The following is a 20,749-nucleotide window of genomic DNA, read 5'->3' as shown; positions in this document are numbered from 1 at the left end:
CAGCAGGAATGGCTCAGAAAGGTTTTCTTACTCCAGTGTTTTTTTTTGTTTGTTTGTTTGTTTGCTTAGTATTTGCATGAAATCACCACCAAAGGAGCAGGGCATGCAGCGCAGTATCTGTAGAGGTTCCTGCTTCTCACTCTTCCTGCTCTCACTGGCCTTTACCTGCTGGCACCAATCCCCAAGCCAGTTGTGCCTGGGGCCTTTGAAAAGGTAACTGAACAGGGGGCCTGGAGGAAAAGCAGTTCCTGCCTCACTGACTCCTCATATCAGCACTTCAAAGAAAGGCTAAGCAAGGCAAGCTACAGTCCTCCTGAGGTAAAATTCTTAATTTTTTCTGTCTCCTTGCTTCTCTTCTGAATTTTCTGTTTCTGATTTAATTTCTGGCTTTCTAAAAAAAAAAAAAAAAAAAAAAAAAAAAAAAAAGTTGTAAAGCTTTGCTTTTTTGGGGGGGTCTTTTTAGGGCCGAACCTGTGGCATATGGAAGTTCCCAGGCTAGGGGTCTAATCGGAGCCGTAGCTGCCAGCCTACACCACAGCCACAGCAACGGCTTTGCCTTTTCTTAATTCTACCCAATTCTGTCTTTTATCTCTCCATCAGGAGGTTTTATCACAGCGCACAGCACAGAAAGGAGGTTAACTCAGTCTATGGTGTGTTAGCAGTACTTCAGGAAATGCACCCTCACACTGGGAACTCTAAAGGCCACTTGGTTGGAGTTGGGTATTTCCTTTCACCCACATCAGTTAGACTCTGGCAAAATAATTCTCCTTGAGGGCACGCCTTTGTTAAGGAGAATAGAATAGTCTGAGCATATTCAAAAATGCTCCCTTCCACCTACCAGAAGCATGAAGGAAATTTTCTCAGTTCTTCTCCCTGAGGTTCATCTGATGGCTCACAGTGCCTAAAACATTTATTACTTGACTCTTGACAGAAAAAAAAAATCTATCCCCTGCTTTCCATCTCTGTTTCCCTGTTTCCCTCCTGGAGGGAAAAGGAGTGAGGGTAAGGATTCCTAAGACTGGGTCCTGCAGAGATTCCATCTCACAAGCTAATCTGCACCCAGATTCCAACAACTAGTCAATTATCCTTTATGTTTTCACACCAGTTGCTGATTCCAGTGGATGCTTCTGCTCTGGGTAAGCTCTGGTTCTCTGGATTTGCCTGTTTCTCCAGTTTTCAGGGTGGTGGTTTATCCTGGACATTTCTCTCATAGACTCATGGATCTAAGGAGAGGGTTTTTTTTTTTTTTTTTTTTTTTTTTTGGTTTTTTGGTCCTTTTAGGGCTGTATCCGTGGCATATGGAGGCTCCCAAGCTAGAGGTCCAATCGGAGCTGTAGCCGCCAGCCTACACCACAGCTGTAGCAATGCGGGATCCAAGCCACGTCTGTGACCTACACCACAGTTCACAGCAATGCTGGATCAGGCCATGGATCGAACCTGTGTCCTCATGAATGCTAGTCAGATTCGTTTCCGCTGAGCCAAGGTGGGAACTCCCCTGAGGAGAGTTGTTGATTTTCACATTGTTCAGCATTTTTCTTGTTCTAAGGATGGAATGACAACTTCCACACTCTATGTGTGGGATCAGAAACCACCCACCACCTCTTTTTTGTACAACTTGTGAGCTAAAAACAACTTTTACATGCTTAAAATGGTTGGAAAAAGTCAAAAGAAGACTATTATTTCCTGACAAGTGAAAATTACATGAAAATCAAATTTTAGAATCCATAATTTTTATTGGAACACAGCCATGCTCATTTATTTACTTACTGTTTATGGCTGCTTTCATGCTACAGAGGCAGAGTTAAGTAGTTTTGACAGAGACCTTATGGGCCACAATGCCTAAAATGTTCATTATCTGAATCTTTACAGGAAAAAAGAGTATTCAGTCCCTGCTCTCTAGCTCTTAAAGTTTATTTATATTTTTCATCTCCTTCTCTCTTGGTGCTACATTTTGAATAATTTCGTCAGATTTACCCCACCAGTTTATCATGATCTCTTTAGCTCTCTCTACCTGCTGGTTTAGCCTTTTTTTTTTTTTTTCCTTTTCTTCAAAACTTACATTTTTATTTTATTTTTATTCTTTTCTAATCTGCGTGGCAGATTTTGACCATCTCTTCCTGATCACTCATTTTGTTATCACCTTTTATTTTATCTTTTTGCTTTTTAGGGCCACACCCCTGGCATATGGAAGTGCTCAGGCTAGGAGTCCAATCGGAGCTACGGCTGCTGGCCTATACCACAGCTGCAGCAATGCCAGCTCACAGCAGTGTGGGGTCCTTAACCCACTGAGTGAGGCCAGAGATCGAACTTGCATCCTCACGGATGCTAGTCAGATTCGTCTCCACCGAGCCACAGTGGGAACTCTTTATTGTCATCTTTTATTTATTCAAGCATTTCATACATACTTAATTTATATACTGTATCTGATTATTTCATTATTTGAATTCTTTGAGGTCTAAATCTGATGTCTGTGGCTTCTGCTATTAATGCTGGTTTGTTTCCTTATGTATTGATGATCTTTGACTGTGATCTTGTATTTGGTAGGTACCAGGCTATGGACCTACCTTAAGGAGGTCTTGTCCAGAGAGCATATGTGTTTGCTCTGGGAAAATTCAGGGGGATGCCTCTAACCTGGAGGACAAGCCTCCTTCCAATTTTCTGGTTTAATCTCAGAGTCTAAGGTTCAATACTTTATTCTTCATTGGCCTACGACTTCTTTTTCTCAATTCCAGTAACAGTATTGGAAGTGAAATTGGTGGCCAACCTTAGATTTACCTGTCTTTCCCATTTATATGCTCTTCATCCTTTCTTTTCAGTTCAGTTTTCTTTTTTATTCTTTTGGCCCTTGGGAATTCCCTGTAATCCCAGCAATACAATAAAATTCTTTGTTTTCTGTGCAGTCTAGATGTTAGATGGCTAGGAAACTGTTTCCTAGCCATCTAATCCACCATGTTTCCAGGGCAGGAGTCCTATCCAGTTCTTTCTTCTTCCCTTACAACTAATTTTGGTGCCTCCACCCCCCAGATGCTGGCTTATCTCCTTCCCAGGACCAAATCAGGGAATTACTTCTGCACTTTGTATGGTCTCCTTTCCTCCATTATACCTGCTGCTTTAGCAACCACTTTATTCCCTTGATAGATGCCCAAACTTTGAATCTGTGGGGATGACATCTTCTCTTTGATGAAAGGAACAGCCATTCTTAGGCTTCTTGCCAAGGATAGGATTTAGCTGTGTCTTTTTAAGCATCTTGGGTCTCATTCTGTCTCCTTCCATTTCTTTCTTTTTTTTTTTTATTTCCCCAACACAATTTTTTTTTCCACTGTACACCATGGGGACCCAGTTACACATCCATGTATACATACTTTTTTCTCCCATTATCATGCTCTGTCATAAGTGACTAGACATAGTTCTTAGTGCTACACGGTAGGATCTCATTGTTAATCCATTCCAAAAGCGATGGTTTGCATCCCCATCCACCCCACTCTCTCCTTCTCCCCCTTGGCAACCACAAGTCTGTTCTCCAAGTCCATGATTTTCTTTTCTGTGGAAAGGTTCTTTTGTGCTGTGTATTAGATACCAGATGTAAGTGACATCATATGGTATTTGTCTCTCTTTCTGACTTCCTTCACTCAGTATGAGAGTCTCTAGTTCCATCCATCTTGCTGCAGCTGGCATTATTTCATTCTTTTTTATGGCTGAGTAGTATTCCATTGTGTATATGTACCACATCTTCCTAATCCAATTGTCTGTTGATAGACATTTGGGTTGTTTCCATGTCTTGCCTATTGTGAATAGAGCTGCAATGAACATGTGGGTGCATGTGTCTTTTTTAAGTAAAGTTTTGTCCAGATATATGCCCAAGAAGTGGGGTTGCTGGGTCATATGGTAGATCTATGTATAGTTTTCTAAGGTACCTCCATACTGTTCTCCACAGTGGTTGTACCAGTGTCTCCTTCCATTTCTAAGCACATATAATTTCTATTCCCATCCCCATCCCATTTAAACATGTTCTCTTTGTTGATATGGGTTAATTTTTATTTTTTTATTTACTGATACCGTGATTTGGGTTTCTCCTGTGGAATTGCAGTGTTCCTTCTTGCTCCTTGGGTCTCCAGAGTTTGGCTTAAAGCTACCTGCTTTTCGTCTTCTGTTTACATCACTGCCCACAAAATGTTCTGTCATTTTGAGATTGATTAGTTACTTCTGCAGCTGTTGCCATCATTTACAAATGGCTTTAGATGGAGAAACAAGGCAGAGGAAAATACTTTGTAAACTGTAAAGCCCCGTGCAATGCTAAGGACTATTCGAGGATCAAAGACGCAGTGTAATTTAAGCTTTGGCTGAGGCAACTGCCCCTGATTTTGATTACACAGAAAAACTGTCTTAAAGCCTTCTGAAATAGTCTGTACAGGAAGAGAAGTCTGAGTCTTTCAAGGGGGAAGTGGAACATCCTACTTAGAAGCTGTTGCCAATTTGATTCTTCCTCTGTTTAAACAGAGCAAATCTGTTTTTATCAAAGACTTAGGACAAAAGAACCACTGAGAAGTCCTCCAACTTAGTCTTCCAGTGGTTTCCGTCTCTCCCAGTTTGTTACTGTGCGCAGAGGCACCGAGGATAACGGTCATGTCCACCATGAAATTTGGTGGAGAGTAGCAGAAATTACAGCGCCAGTGGATGACGTGGACTCAGATCTTCCAGAAGCTTATGTTAATTCAACATGATGATCTAACCATGTCAGCCAAGCTGTGATTCCAAGACTAAAACTGGGAAGAGGCAGGGTTCTGATATGCAGGTCTGACTAGGTAAACTAGGAAACCTTATAGATACCACAGAACTAGGATTCTACAAATTGTTTTGATTAAAAAAAGAAAAAAGCTGGATCGCTGAATTGTCACATGGTTAAACCAGCTCCTTGTTGGGTATAAGGTTGCCTTCCAATTCCACTTCTGTGATTCTGTGATCGTTACCAGTTACATGGCTTTGAGTTGAAAAACTAGGTCTTGATTAATGTTTTTGGTGTATCTTAATTCCCTGGTTAAATTAAATTAAAACACAGTTTTAATTCCTGTGTTCCTGTATTCCTGACTGGTGTGCAGTCAACCACTGAAGTTGATGGAGGAGGAAGAAACACACACATCCTCCCTTTGCGCTGGGACTTACTCTGTTCTCTTATATGGTATATACTCAAGTCCTAAAACAGCCCAGCTGAAGCCCTGCCACAATTCCCAGTGTTGTTTCTGAGGTACATCCATGATAACATGGGACTCCAGTCCTGTTTCCCACAGCACTTCGCAGACATCTCAGCATAGGGAACTCCAAACCTTTTTTTTTTTTTCTCTAATTGAAGTATTGATGACAGAACTTTTTGTCAAAGCCTAATAGTAATTTCTAGTATTACAAACATTCCAGAATATTTTAATAAGTTGTTCTGCTTGTCTTTGAGTCTTCAAATCCCAGGCAGGTTTAAGAGCACAATGGAAAGCTTGCTTTTTGCATTTTATTTGTCACTGCAACTTCCTGCTATGCACGGTACTTCTTTAAACTCCTGATTGGCTCCTGGCTGATTAATTCTAAGTTGCCAGTGGCAGGAATTCTCATTCACAGCCTAAGGCAGGACCTACCGTTTAATCTTGTCATTTTCCTCCATGCTTTCTGGGTTGTGATCTAGGTTGGATCGAAGCTCTCTGGCTCCCTACATCCTAGAAGATGAATCCATTGGTTGGTTTATTCACATTCGAGTTGTGCCTACCAGGTGGTCTTCTGCAAGACCTCCTGTATCCAGATGCACTCCCTAAACCACCCTAGAGCAAAAGCTCTCCTGCTTTGTAAAGCTCTCCAGTAGCAAGCCTACATCTTCCATTCATTTCTACTTCTGCCTCTAACCATCTTCCAAGTATGGCTTCAGAAAGAAAGATCTGGCCCTCAGAATTCCCTTCTCCTAGCTAAAATTTGTTTCTCTCCCTACTAGACTGTAAGCTTCCTCTTGCTTGTAGGATCTGTCTTGTTCTCTTTGGACTCCAACAGTGTCTGACATAATCACTTGATGCTCATTCCAAGAGTGACTGAATGAGTAAGTGAACGACTCTTTCTCTTAATGGACATTAAGTGAGTGAATACAATTACCTTTAAATAATGGTTTTGCTTTCTATCTTAATATTACAGACTGATTTCCAGATCCTCCTGAATAGAGTGAGCCTAATTTAAAACAATGCTCAGGTACGGTTCTGAATTATCAACTACACATCCTGGTTATAATTTACCTTTTGAAAGGATGCAGCTCTACACAATTGATTCAGATTTATCCTGTCTACATTTTCACCTGTATATACACAATTCTTATTTTATTTGCTGACTCCCTCCACCACACCTGCCTCTTCAAATAGTCTATCTGAAAGAAGGAGTACATCTTTATATGACTATGTTTAACTTTTACCACTGGCTGAGGTATATAGAATACCTGCTGAACAAATGTGCAGATCTGTGGATAGGACAACAGCTATACTGGATAACAGAAATAAAGTTGCCCCACCTCTAGGAAAACAGGACTCTGAGCAGAACTAAAAATAAAATGCAAAATGTGAGAGGGAAAAAAAAAAGTCCAGTACAAGATACAAAAGGAGATGAGAAAGCCTTTGAGCTTTTATTAATTTTAACATTCTCAAACCTTGTACTCATCTGCTAACTATGAATAATTTGTTTAAATATCTATTAGATGTTTATTATGTGCCAGGCACTATTCTAGGAACTGGGGGACAATAGTGAACAATACAAAATATCCCTCCTCGCTGAGCTTACATTCTCCAAGAGGAGAGAGAACATATATGGTAGTAGCTAGTGGTGTATGCTTTGAAAACACATAGGGTGCTCATTTAAAGCACTTCAACTAGCATCTGGCATTCCAACAGCTAAAAGGTGGAAACAACTCAAATGTCTACCAACTGATGAATAGATAATCAAAATGTGGTACATCCATACAATGAAATATTTTTCGGGCATGAAAAGGAATGAAATACTGATACATGCTACTACATGGATGAACCTTGACGACATTAGCTAAGTGGAAAAAGGCAGACAGAAATGATCTCATGTTCTTGATTCCATTTATAGGAAATAGCCAAAAGAGGTAAGTTGGTAGGGACAGAAAGTAGATTAGAGGTCGCCAGGGGCTGGGACTAGAGGAGGATGGGGAGTGAGTGCTTAATGGGTGTGAGGTTTCCTTTTGGGATGATGAAAATGACCTGGAACCCAAGACTGGTGATCATTGACACAACATGTATGTATTAAATGTCACTAACGGTAAATTTTACACTATGTGTATTTTACCACATTAAAAAAGTTGTACCTGGCATAATATAAACATTCAATAAAACTTTCATATTATTCTTATAGCAAAACAAAAATACCTCTCTAATAGGAAATTAGCTAGGTGAATAAATTATTAAATAAAATTCTAATTACTGGAATGCTATGCAGCCTTTAAACAGAGTGAACATGATCTGTAAGCATAAACATGGAAAAAGACGTCCAGGATTATATTATTAAATGGAAAAAAAGCTAAAGATCAACACAAAGTACGATTTATATTAAAATACACAGTACAATTACACACATGTGTTTATGTATGCCTAGAAAATTACTGGACCAGAGGGATACATGTAGGAGAAATGAAAATAATGGTTGCCTCTGGGGTGAACAGACTGGTGATGGGCAGGGGATATTTCTTCTTTGTGCAACTCTTGGGAGCTGACTGCATATGTGTATCTCTGTGTGCACGTGTACAATGTACAACATTTTTTTGAGTTAAGACTGTGACACGGCAGTCACAAAATCCTAATTTGCTCATAGGTGGCATTATAAAAAATAGACTCTAGAACAAGGGAGATGATTACCAATCTTGAGAAATAGTCTTCTGGCTATTAAACTTGACATGGTACCATTTTCTCTGTAAAAATCCTTCCATACCTGGGAGAGGTTTCTGCAGGTGGTCATGGACTTGGCAAGTTCTTCTGCTTCCCAAAGTGGCAAGGACACCACAGGTGCTAAAATTTTTTGTTTGTTTGTTTAACGTTCCCCAAATCCCAAATAAGGGGCAAGGCATGTGATAATTTTGAGTTTTTTGTTCAAAATTTCCCCTTAGCTTGTTAAAGCATGCCTTTAGAAATAAAAGTAATGTATGAACATATGAAAATAGTAAGAAAATCCATCCACAAGTCTGAACTCTTAAAAAAAAATTATTTTATTGATCCTTTACCATACAAAATTTATTCAAATTACACCCATTTGAAGTGGTAAGATCACAGCTAGAGAACAGGTTACCCTGTAACAAATCTATTTACAAAATCCATCATAAAAGCTTTTTTTTTTTTTACATTATATTACATATTTTCTTTTTTAAACTAGCATACAACACAAAGCTAAACTGATTAGTAGTTTGCCTACTCCCACTTTTGGGAGAAATACTTCCTTTTGACAAAATCACGTACCCCATAGGAAAAGAAATTCCCACGATCTGACAATTGCCACCTGACTCACTCTGCAAGGCATCTTCCTTCAAACCCTCCTCTCGTAACACGAGTTGTCATGCACACGCTGAGTTCTGACTTTCTTTTTCCTGAAAGCTAAAGCTTTAAATACTGCAATTGTATTTACAGATCTACACGTATAACAAAAATGAACACAAGAACCACCACAACAACAACAAAAACCAAAAACAAAATAACACTCTTAAAAAATTACAAACCAGCTAGAAAATATTCTGGCAGTGTTTACAAATTAATTGCTATTTTTGTACAAAATTGCTAGATAATGAAACTATGAGTAGACTGCATATCAACTTAAATAAAACGATCACTACGCACAAATCTGTACATATAAACACACACCTAACACTGTTTGACAGCTCATGTGTTGCTCTTTATACAGTTTACTTTCTAAGGCTCACGCAGTCATAATTCGCACACTTGTAACTTTTAGCCATTTCATGTGTGAGCTTTAATAGCAGCAACTCAATGGTACCAGGAAACCTGCATACTCAGTACTTAAAGTAACACGAATACTGTAGTACTAACCCACTTTGTGTGCCAGATACTATGTCAAAAAGAAAATGACTAATGCAAATAGAATACAGTATGGACGTCTAATTAATGTACACCAGTTCAGCCCATTCACTGGGAAAACCTTATGCATGAAGGAACTTTTAAGACATCAGGATTCCTTTCATTTTTAAAACAATAAATACGGCATCACGTTACGAAAAGGCTTAACGAGAAATTCAACCAAACACACAACCACCTAGCCAGGTGAGCTCAGTCTTTAGACTTTGGAAAAAAATCAGCTTTGTGCAGCTGGCAAAGAGAATTACACAAAGCTGGAAGCAGAGGCAGCTAACCAGATGAGATAAATATGGGAAATGGGGAAAAGCTTGGCATAAATGGTTTCCCATACAGGAAAAAACCCCACAGTGCATTTCCAGTAGGCACTTGTCGCAAAGCTCCCCCTCCCTCCCCCACCCAATGCTTCATCTCGGACCAAGTCCAGTGTGTGTGAGGGGAGGAGGGTGGGGATGGAGGCCGAAGAAAAAGGAGGATAATCTGCACCTTTGTTTTTCTTCTCAAACATACACCCATGCATACCTACACAAAGAGTTTAAAGTGCTGGTGTCATTTGTTTTGACCCCACCACCACTTTGCATATTGTGGAAATCTACCAAGAGTAAACTGGCTGGGGCTTTTGTGGTTTTTTTGTTTTTGTTTTTGTTTTTTTCCCAAGGGATTTGTTTTCCGTTCAATTAAACCTTTGAATCGAGTGCCTCCTATGTGCCCGCCACTGTGTCAGGCACATAGCATTTCAATTTAACTGTTCTTTGTGTTGAGGTTGGTTTTTTCGATGATGACTCCCTCATTCCCACAGTCTTTAGCAGCCAAGGAATGGCTGCAAGGAACTCTACCACATTCCCCGCGGGAGAAGGCCATCTCCCCTGGGCCAACGGGAAAGCCATTCTTGGACACAACTGGTAGGACTTGCAGCTGACACGAAGCCTCCAACTTGGGACACCATTCCTGAAGAGTTAAGCAGGAGATGCCCTGGCATTCTGTCCTGCTTCTTCTACGTCCCCCGACTTCCCTTGGTCCGACTTACTCCTTCAGAGTGGAAGGGGAATGGGTTCTGGCCAGGACTCCTGCAGCCCCCGACACAGTGGGAACTCCCTGTTCTCACCGGCTGAAGTAAATGCCACTGATAGAACGTGACTCATACAATGGAGGGGGGATGTCTTTCTCCCCAGAGGCGTCGCCATCTGACCCCATCCTGAGAAGTGGTCGCCCTGAGTGCAGTAGAAGAGAGCCCTTTCCCCGGTCTCGGGGGCCCGGGAAGCCCAAGGATGGAGGGATCCATACCTGCTGCTCCTTGGGACTGCTTTGTCATCTGACCTGGTTCTCCTAACAAATGGGCCACCCCTGTCAGCGAGCTCCCCTCGCTCCAAGCGCCCCCTCCTGGGAAAGGAAGCAAGATGGGGCAAAGCTTCTTGCAGAGGCTGTTAAACCTTAGATCACACACGTTTAGATGCTCTGATCAGTAGAGGTTCTCTACCTCTGCTTAAATCATTTGAATTAGCAAAAACCGCTTCAAAGTAAACAATTAAATTGAAATGGTGATGGGTGCCACAGGAATGCTTAAATGGCAGCTTAAAAAAAAAAAAAAAAACCAAAAAAAAAAAAAAAAAAAAAACCTAAAACAATCCACAAAGAACTCCTAAGTAGGCATTGGCTACAAATCAACTTCAAACTTACAAATACGTTGAGGGCACGGGATTGGGAGTGGTTTATGGAGACAGGAAAATCCACAACAGCTTAGAGGGGCAGAACTCGACTATTCTTCTGTATCTGCAACAAATATTTGAAAACAGTTTCTTCATCCGAAAGGCTGTGGAGGATCTCTTGACCTCCTAGTGGGACACGCGGTCCATAGCTTAAACTGAATTATGACAGTAATTTAAATATTCCTAAGAAGAGCTGAAGAAATCCATTTCATACTTTTGCATGACTTCAAGTTTACAGTTCCTGCAGTTCCATTCCATATTAGCAGACCCCAAAGACATGCATTCTGCAGAGAAGGCACGGCTTGAAATGCTATTAAGGAAGATTGCTGTTTTCGAGTGGGCCAGGTGGCCAGACTCCATTGTACAGCCCATCCGTCAGGCACAGCAAGCCAGTCCGGGAAGGAGGGAGGAAAAGGAAGGGTGAGAGACACCTGATTGCACATTTTCTCACTTGCTGACTCATCCAGGAGATTTTTGGAGCCTGGGGCAAGGCAGGGCTTTCCCAAGGGAGCCTGCAACTGTGCGTTTAGACTTTTTTTTGTTGTTTAAATTCATTAAAATGTCAGCTTTGTTCTAAAGTTTGTAGTTTACTTCATGATACTATCTTGGAGGAAGAAGGTAGGAAGGGACAACACTGCATGACAGATGTTCTGGTTCCATAATAAAAAAATATTGGTTTATACGGGGAGTCCACACAAAGCATAATCAACTACACATAAAGTCTTCCACCAGTGGGAGCTTTTCCAAATCATAAGCATCAAAGAGATCGCTGATGCCTTCTTCCTCCCCAAGGCTTAGGAGATAGTCTTCTTGGAGCAGGGGAGGCAGTAAGTTCACAAATGGTCCTTCTAGGTTGGAAGGAATTTGGTCCTCAGTCTGCTGTAAAAGGTTGGCTGGGGAGGCCAAAGGAGAAAGGTTTGCCATAGAAATCGAGCAATCACTATGTCCTGAGTTGGTTGAAGCCAAGTCTGAAAGGAAAAATTGGTGGGAACAGATAAGTTAAGCAAAAATCGAATTGACTTTTGGGAAGAATATACTTGCTGTTATAAAAGCAGGCATTCGTTGCTAAGGACAATTAGATGATATTATGATATAGAGCACCTATTATACTAACAGGGACTGCAAGCAGGAAGTCAGGCTTTTTTGGTTCTAGTCCACTCTCACATCTTTTTTTTTTTTTTTTTTAAGGGCCGCACTCATGGCATATGGAAGTTCCCAGGCTAGGGGTCCAATCGGAGTTGCAGCTGCTGGCCTACGCCACAGCCACAGCAATGTGGGATCCGAGCTGTGCCTGTGACCTACACCACAGCTCATGGCAACGCTGGATCCTTATCCTCTGAGCGAGGCCAGGGATTGAACCTGCTTCCTCATGGATACCAGTCAGGGTCACTACCGCTAGGCAACAACAGGAACTCCTAATCTCTCATCTTTTAAAATACCTACCGTTAGCTTCAAAGATGAGAGTTCAAAAACGTGTGTCTGCTATCAATTAGTCTTTCTTTAGAGAAAACAAAGCATGTAGATTGAAAAGTTGGCTCTTGGATAGAGATCACTGATTTTAACCTAGTCTTTTTTGAACAAATGGCTTATTAAAGACACTTCTGAAACTACAAATAATAAGACACATCCACTTTGAATTTCTGGGGTGGAAAAAAAGTGGTCTTTTGTTTTACCATTTGAGATGCCTTTTGGGCGGGGGGAGCTAAATATTAAGTCAGACCCAATTACTTAAACCACTCCCATTCTTGCTGCTTTATTGGAAGGTGGTAGTAGAAGAAAATTAAATATGCACCTCCAATCTAAAACTGGAGGAAAAAAAAAAAAAAAAAGATTGCAAAGAGCTTCCTTTGCTGTAGGGACAGTGGAGGGAGGAGTCAGATTTATTTCCTTGGGGTTTCTCTCCTTTATTCTTTCCCCTTCCCACTGGGGGAAATATTAGGATAAAACTTCTTTGGCCGAGGGCTTTTCTCAGTCCCCTCTCTAATGATCTCTGTGGTGTCATTCAGAGGTGTGTGGCCAAGTGGAGCTGATGATTCACCCAGGCAGCTCACAGCTTCACCCCTCACTTCAGCTCTAAACTGAAAACACCGAAAGTTAACAGTGTCTGCTGAGAGCAGGAGCCTGGAGGGACTCTTAACATTAAGTGGGTGGAGAAGCTATTTGCCCAAGATCATTCTTTTATTCAGCAAACTGTTCAGAATGCCTTTAAAAAAAAAAAAAGGTACCTCAATAACACGAACAACAGAAAATTTTGTTTCTTGCCTAGACTTGTGGCTCTGATACAGGATCCTTCCAGTCACCTTCATTTTTAACATAGTTTCCAAATGACAAAAGTGGAATTTTTTACCTTTGGAAGTGGGTTTAGGGATATTCCCATTGTGGTCTTGGTTGTTTGTTTTCATTGGACTGTGTGTTTCAGTCTCTTCTGGACACAAATAAACCTCAATGGGTCCTTGGGTACTTGCCAAATGTATTTGTAGGCTCTACGAATAGAAGAAGTGAGAGCAGTTCAAACTGAAAATTATCTTGGAAATGAAAACGATGATCATTTGCATCAAAACATGGAAAGTAAGGGTAATTTTCATTGTTCATTTTGCTTCTCCGCTGGCAGTCCACCTCAATCAAAGACGGTCATTCTCTAGAGCAGGGGTCAGCAAACTACAGCCCGAGGGCCAAATCCTATCCACTAACGGGCTTTGTAAATAAAAGTTTTATTGGCAGAGTCACACCCATTCCCATTGTTTATGTACTGCCTCAGGCTGGTTCCCCCCCCCCCCCATGCTCTAATAGCAGAGCTGTGCAGATAAGCACGCCCATCAAACTGTGGTTCACACAGCCAAACATTTTTACTGTCTAGCTCTTTAAAGAAGTCTGTTGACCCCCTACCCAAGAGGAGGTGAATTAAAAAAAAAAATTCCTTTTATGCCAACTATTAAAAGGTCTTTTACGTGTTCCAAATACAGTACTTCCACATTATTATTCTTTAACAGTAGGGCTTTTTTATGTTGAACTTTAATAACCACGGGATGAATAGTATTCTTAAGTGCTAGGAACTGAGTTTAGTAAGAGAATGCAGCACAGTAATACTTAAAATGCTTCTTCATCTAGGTCATGGAGCTATTATTATCAGTTAAGGTGAGAACCCTACCCTAGATGGGAGCTTGCACATTTCATTCTCTTTTTATTTTCTATGCATTCTTTTACACATGGCTTTACCTTACAGTCTAGGCCCATATTATCAGCGTATACCTGAAAGCCATCACAGAAATATGCTCCCTATTTTCTTACAATATCCTAGTCTAGCAATCAACCCAAAGTCTCATTTGATTTCTTAAAAGTAAATGTGTTACACATAATAAATTCTTAGAATACGCTAAGATAATTTAGGGAGAAACTTTGAGACATTTATATCTCTATTCGTGGTGGGGACCATATCCAGTGTTATCAAAATTCCTCACCAGTTCAAAATGATCAGAATTACCAGATAACAAATTACGAAAAAGAGAAAAGTACAAGAGGGACAGGGCCCCATATACCGCTTTGAGTTGAATGTCCTGCTATGTGAAAATTAGACTTTTTGGACACTCCGTACATTCAGACTGTTGAAATGTTTTTAAAGTTAGGGTTCAGTAAAACAGATGAGAAAGGATTATCAAGCTTTTAGGAGGATACAGATTTTTAACCAGGAGTCAATCCTTTAAATTCAGGCATTCCCCAAAGATCTCTACAGATGAATAAAGATATCATCTCCTTACCTCTATTGGGTCAGGCACTTCAAGTCTTGTTTCTGGAGGGGCTTTCACAACTATAACAGTTTGGTCTTTAAGGCCACTAATTTTTCGAATATCTTGATATGTAACATAAGCTAACGTAAGGAGTGTTAAGGAAATCTTCCAACTAATTGCCTCAGATGTAACCATTCTCAAGACAACAAAATAGATGCATGCAAACCTTTTTAAGTATTTTTTTTTTTTTCTTATGATGTATCTGTCTCTCCTAGACCTTTAAATATATGGGATCTCCCATGAATCTTTGTTTCTGGTTGATATTTTAAACAACAAAAGAAGTGTGTAGTTTTTTTTTTTTTTCTTGTTCATTTCTAAAAAGGCCATGGCTATTAAAGAGAGTAAAAAACACGCAAACAAAATATTCCAAATATACTCTCAAAAGAAAATTAAAACTCAATTTGGTCAGGGAGTCACCGACCAGGTTCCTCTAGGGCACAGGTATTCCATGAACTCCAAGGAAGTGTTCCGTCGCTCAAATTGAATGATGGCAGATCCCAGTTTATAGAAATAGCACTATTAACCATAATTTTGTTGAAACTCCAGTAACTTCTATCTGCTATTTCACTAAAAGCAAGCATTAGCAGCCACCCAAATGAATGGATGAGTAGCTATATATATATATGAACTCAGAATACTGCTCAGGCAGACAGCTTGTTTTCTTAAGTGCACCTGTGCTGGTTGTGATTATATACTGCCTACTGATAAGAGTGTCATTATTTCTCTGTTAGAAAAATTATCTTTCGTATGATATTATTAACTATAATATTTCAGTGTTCACGAGGAGGAAAGCTGCTTCCGGATGCTCTGCAACCTGAATGATTTAGGACAAGAGAGTCAAATAATGTTTCAGTACTCTTGCTGGTTACTTCTGAGCACTGAGCAATTCTTTTAACTGCCCTCACAGCCAAATCTAAGAGGATAACCTGAAAGAATATGGTACTTACTTACTATATGATAAAAATATTCATGCCCACTTGCCTAGAGAGCCACACTTTTACTTGGTGCCACAAAAGAACAGGTCGCGTAGCTTTCTCATATGAGGGACGTGGAGTAACAAAATTACTATACAATGTCTTTAGCCAGTTGTTTTTTGTATTAGCATACCAAAAAATGCCTAGGATAAAACAGCAAATCACAACTCAGTGAAGGCATTTCTGCGGGTAATATAATGTAGTGAATCAGGTCTGTCGTCTAACAAGTTTAATATAGAAATAAGATTTAGCCTAGAGGAAATGATGTCCCTTAGATTCGTAGCTTCTTACCGGACATTGAAGAAAGCTATGAACTAAACTGTCCAGAAAAAAAGCACACTGACCCAAAATCTGCTTGTACATTTATAGGCACCTATCACAGGCTATCATCTTTAAGTCTCAATAACTCAGACAAGGGCTAATTCAGTGTTGAGCTTCACAGGACAGCTCCTGCAGGAGATTCTGGGTTTTAGGTCATCATCTGTCTCATCAAGGAAGCCAATTGGTGTCTTTATAAAAGACTTGACAGTTGTGAATTTTCACTGAGAACAGTGAGGAAACTGATAACTAGGTACCTACCCTACAGCCCACTGTCAAAAAGCTATTTGACAACAACTTATTAAGATAAAAGCTCATCTGCAATTACCCAACATGCTGCAGGAAGGAAAGTTTCAACACATTTGTGAACAAGCTGTACCAAATTCGGAACTGAATGGCGAACTGAAATAAATTGTGCAAACACTCTCTAGTCTTACAGACTTAAAAGGGCTTCCATTGGGGCTCCCTCCTAAATTTGCTTCTTGGGTTAGCAGCCCCTGCAAGAAAGCTTTCATTTTCCACAACAAAGGCCCCAGAGAAAGCTGATGAAGGTGAGAAGGCATAAGCTACACGTTCCAGAAAGCTGCCCATCATGTGTTCCTACCACATCTACTCCTTGAAGGGGCTCCCGACTAAACAATGAATGAAACAGGCCAACCAGAGCTATTTTTGTTTCTTCCCCTGTGAACCCACTCTGGCCACCAGTGGGGGTTCGGATCATCACACCTCTTCTCCAGCTCACTAATCATCAGCTGGCGAGGTTAATCCTTTGGTTGACAGGAAATGAAGGACTGGAGTTTCCAAAAATTGCCCGAATTGGAAAAGAAATGTCCCTCTACCTCCAAAGGAGAGCCTACTAGATAGACACAAGACCCTGGAAGCAAACGGGCAGGTTGCATTTTATTTCTTAACGAAGAGAGTGTGGAATAACTAGAAGTTTGGAACTAAAATTAGAGATGGGGTGACTTAACACATTGGTTTTGTTTTCTACTAATAACTGAGAAAATCGCAAAATCTTGTCAACACAATGAAGTAACCTCTTTCCTCTGTGGTCAGAAGTGAAGGTGATGAAGAGTTAAGTTTTCCTCGGGTGGCCAACAGATTGTCAGCCAGTTAAGAACAAGAGCTGGCTTTTTATAGTTTTATTTCCAAGGACTAATGTTTGTACATGAGTGGACAAACTGAGATTTCTTCGGCTTTGGATACGTCTGCCATCAGTTTTTGGTGTTGCGAATCAGCACAATGCTCTTTCAAAATTACAGAACGATTCTTCTATACTCCTTCAACTATAGCTCCGTCACCCAGATTCAACAAATTCCAATCGCTCCCCATGTCTGATGCAAAGAAAATAGAATGTGAGAACCCCAACAGTGACAGCTACCACCCACCCAAAATCTGGGAAGCCGAAGATGAATCTGCTAAATGTTATCATTAATATGAATAGTGACACTTTATGTATCTCATTAATGCTGTTGCCTTACGCTATGAGTGTATTTGCATGTCCCAACCACACATGAATAAAAGGCTTTAGGAAACAGTTCCCACCCGGCTACCAAAAGAGATCTGATAGGATCCAGTCCAATGACTATCATTCCATAAACACGGAACACATAAACACACACTTGCATGAAACCAGAGTAAAATTCTACCTTGTGCATACATGTCAGATCGTCAACACTGGAAATAGTCTAGGAGGCAACTAACCCCCAATGAACAGGTGGCACAAAGGATATCTTTGATTCTCTGAATCCTCGGTTAACAGTTTGAGGTCCAGGGTGCAGCTTTGGATCAGTTCATCTAATTTCTTCTCTTCCTGACTGAGCTCGGTCACTTCTTTTGACAGGCCTTGACACTGGGCCAGCGTGCCCCCGTCCTCAGACAGACTGCAGCCCCTGGAAACCCAAACACAGACTCTGCAAGGCTGCTCGACAGGCCAGAGGGGAGGGGGCGAAAGGGAGGCCCAGGAGTAATGGTCCTGGTGGTAAATGTCCCCTTTTGATGTGGGTCACACTGCTTGTTAGCCAAGTGTTAAAATTAGAACATTTATACATATATTTTTTTCATATATAGCCCTTCACTTTTCACACCATAGAAATTAAAACAAAACAAAACAAAACAAAAAAACACTGCTATTTTTGGGTTTCTTTCCTCCATAGGAGGTCTGTTTCTTCAGAAGACTCAAATTCAAAGGGTGAAAAGAGGCAGCTCCTCCCTGCCTCCCAGTGAGGAAAAAGAAATGGGGGAAAAGAAAGGAGAGAAAGAGAGAGCCAGACAAAAAAAACCTGAAGAAAAAGATGGAATGGTTCAAAATTCAACAGAACATCATTCCCAAAGCACAAAGACCTAGGAAATTTCCTTTTCACAATTATCTTATTTTAAAAATTTTAACTTTATTGGAGTATATTGATTTACAATGGTGTGTTCATTTCTGCTGCACGGCAAAGTGATTCAGCCACACACGTACACATATCCATTCCCATATAGGTTCTTAAAGAACAGTGAGTAGATTTCCCTGTGCTCTACAGCAGGTCCCTGGTGTTCATCCATTCCATATACAGAAGTGTGCCTTTGCCATTTTCAAACCCCCATTCCACCCCTCCCCCTCTCCCCCCTAAGACCTAGGTAATTTCAGAGGGTCTTTTTTTTTTTTTTTTTTTTTTTTTTTAGGGCCGCACCCATGGCAAATGGAAGTTCCCAAGCTAGGGGTTCGAACTGGAGCTGCACCTGCAGGCCTACGCTACAGCCACAGCAACGTGGGTTCCGAGCTGCATCTGTGACCTATGCTGAAGCTCACGGCAATGCAGGATCCTTAACCCACTGAGCACGGCCAGGGATTGAACCCACCTCCTCATGGATACTAGTTGGGTTTGTTTCCACTGAGCCACAGTGCAAACTCCTCTGAGGGTCTTATACCAACAACTAAAAAGGAAAAGTGGGTGAAGGAAACACATCTGTGTTCTATGCAGGAACAAAGACCAATGCCCAACAGGTTTGTCTAAACCCCAGGCTAAAATGGGTCACGAATCCTCACAAAATTCCAAAAAAGTGCAAAAAACTACCTCTTCGTTTTTATCATGTTTGAAGTGGTATTTTTTCAAAACCACAACAGATTTGTTTCTTCCAAGAATGCTCTAATAGTTCCTTCTAAAATACTGGGTGTTCAGGTCCTCTGTCCATAACCCACAAGTGACATTATCAAACACTTAATCACACATGTGGGTGTGGGCAGGTGACAAATATTTTCTTGGCTTTGCCAAAGGAACCTCGGCATTTGTCTTGCCTTAATTTATACCAGAACATGAATTAATCAGCTAGAACCATGGATAAAGATACTCGACAACTATGCATATACCCAGATGTGTTAATACACAGCCACAGTTAGTTTCTAACTTCCTATTAGAGACAAGCCAAAGACCTGTGTAAGCATCAGCTCGATCACACATGTGAACACACACGTGGATATCAGGGTAACAGAGGACCAATGTTTTACTTTACATCTGCAGGGCCCCACTTAATCCCAGGATCCCCTTGCCTGAGGCGAATCGAATATGAACCCTTTTATCTCTGACAGCGTCTAAACAGAAGGGCTCTTTGTAAAGAGACTTTGAACTTCTGGCTAAGGAGTGGAGGAGGAAAGAGAAGAGAGAGAAGAGTAGGAGAGAAAAGGAATGAAGTGTGGGTGTGGGTATGAAAGCTGGGGCTGGGAGAAACGCCGGCGTGGTTTGCAAGAACCCCACCGGGGCCAGGGAACAGGGGGCCATGACTCATACTCACATCCACTGCACGTTGTTTTTAGACTTCTTCTTAATGAGGTGGATGCCTTCCAGTACATTGGTGATGTCGTAAATCCTTCTCTTTTGCACCTTCAGCACCTCTGCTGCTTTGTTCAAATCCAAGACCCCATCAGGTGATTGGCTCAGTAGCTGAATGAACTTCTTGGTGAGCAGACCAAGGGATGTATCATACCGTGTTTTTTCTGAGGGAGATTTTGGAGCTTAAAGAAAAACAAAAACCGAGCGGGTGGGGGGATAGGGGGAGAGGTAAAGAAATGAAGGGTTTCTTTGCAGTCAAGCAAGCCCTCTTTCCCCCAGCAGCCCAAGTATTAGTGTCCGAAGCAAAGCTGTTGTTGCTGATGTTTTTGGTGAGGTATAGAAAACGATGAAGTTGCTTTATTAGAAAAGGAAGGGACAGTACAAATCCCTGTTTGATTAAAGCGTTTTCCTCTGGTTTTCTCAGGCGTTTCTACTTTGGCTTACCCTACTCCCTGGGTCTAGTGAAGTGTCTCACACATAGGAGGTGCTCAAAATTATCTGTTGAATGAATGAAAAAGTGCTGTAGCCTCATAGGATCAGCACAGGTACAGACTAACGGGATGGGGTCAGCCTAGGAATCTCTCCCGCATTTCATGACCAGGTCCAGACGGACCCATCCTAACTGGCCTTTCAGGCTTCAGTGTTTCCAGGTATATGTAATTTGTTCCCAGCAACTTTTCAAATAATGTAGATGAGGACTAGCTGGCAAAGTCTTTTGATCCAATCTCCCCGTTTCTGTGGAACAAAATGTCCTCATTTAATATTGTATTTATTCTTTTATAAGTGCACAGGTCAAGGGTTTCACGGAGCACTGCCCACAATTTGTGGATTGCCCCACGCATAAGCTGCAGGATAGGAGAGGGCAATGTCTAGGTTAATTTAGCCCTTGCATTAGATGCCGAAGACATAAAGGACTATTTAGCTATTTCCAACCTACTTTGCTCTCTCTCCCCAAAGGAACAACGATCACGTTGGAAGGAAACAGAAACGAGCTGCAATTTATCGCTCTCAATCAGTTCTTATGCTGCCACATGCTGAACGAGA

General features: G+C 41.1%; 1 protein-coding gene across 3 annotated transcripts in view; it reads right to left on the bottom strand.

The window, feature by feature from the left end:
* The window catches only part of E2F3 (E2F transcription factor 3), a 76,695-nt gene continuing 64,161 nt past the window's right edge, over nt 8,216-20,749 (bottom strand). For 2 of the 3 annotated variants that reach the window (XM_021098397.1, XM_021098399.1), the window contains exons 3-7: nt 19,668-19,869; nt 17,627-17,785; nt 14,572-14,686; nt 13,164-13,299; nt 8,216-11,784 (exon numbers count right to left, since the gene is read on the bottom strand). In XM_021098397.1, coding sequence (XP_020954056.1) covers nt 11,522-11,784; nt 13,164-13,299; nt 14,572-14,686; nt 17,627-17,785; nt 19,668-19,869 — 875 coding nt within the window. In that variant the 3' untranslated portion in view covers nt 8,216-11,521. Of the gene's footprint in view, nt 11,785-13,163; nt 13,300-14,571; nt 14,687-17,626; nt 17,786-19,667; nt 19,888-20,749 lie in introns of all 3 variants that reach the window. The other variant, XM_021098396.1, reaches the window with a different exon arrangement.

The sequence above is a fragment of the Sus scrofa genome, chromosome 7, assembly GCF_000003025.6.
Source record: "Sus scrofa isolate TJ Tabasco breed Duroc chromosome 7, Sscrofa11.1, whole genome shotgun sequence".
NCBI classification, from domain to species: domain Eukaryota; kingdom Metazoa; phylum Chordata; class Mammalia; order Artiodactyla; family Suidae; genus Sus; species Sus scrofa.
Note: the sequence above shows the minus strand (reverse complement) of the source record. Positions and strands in the feature narration are given on the sequence as shown.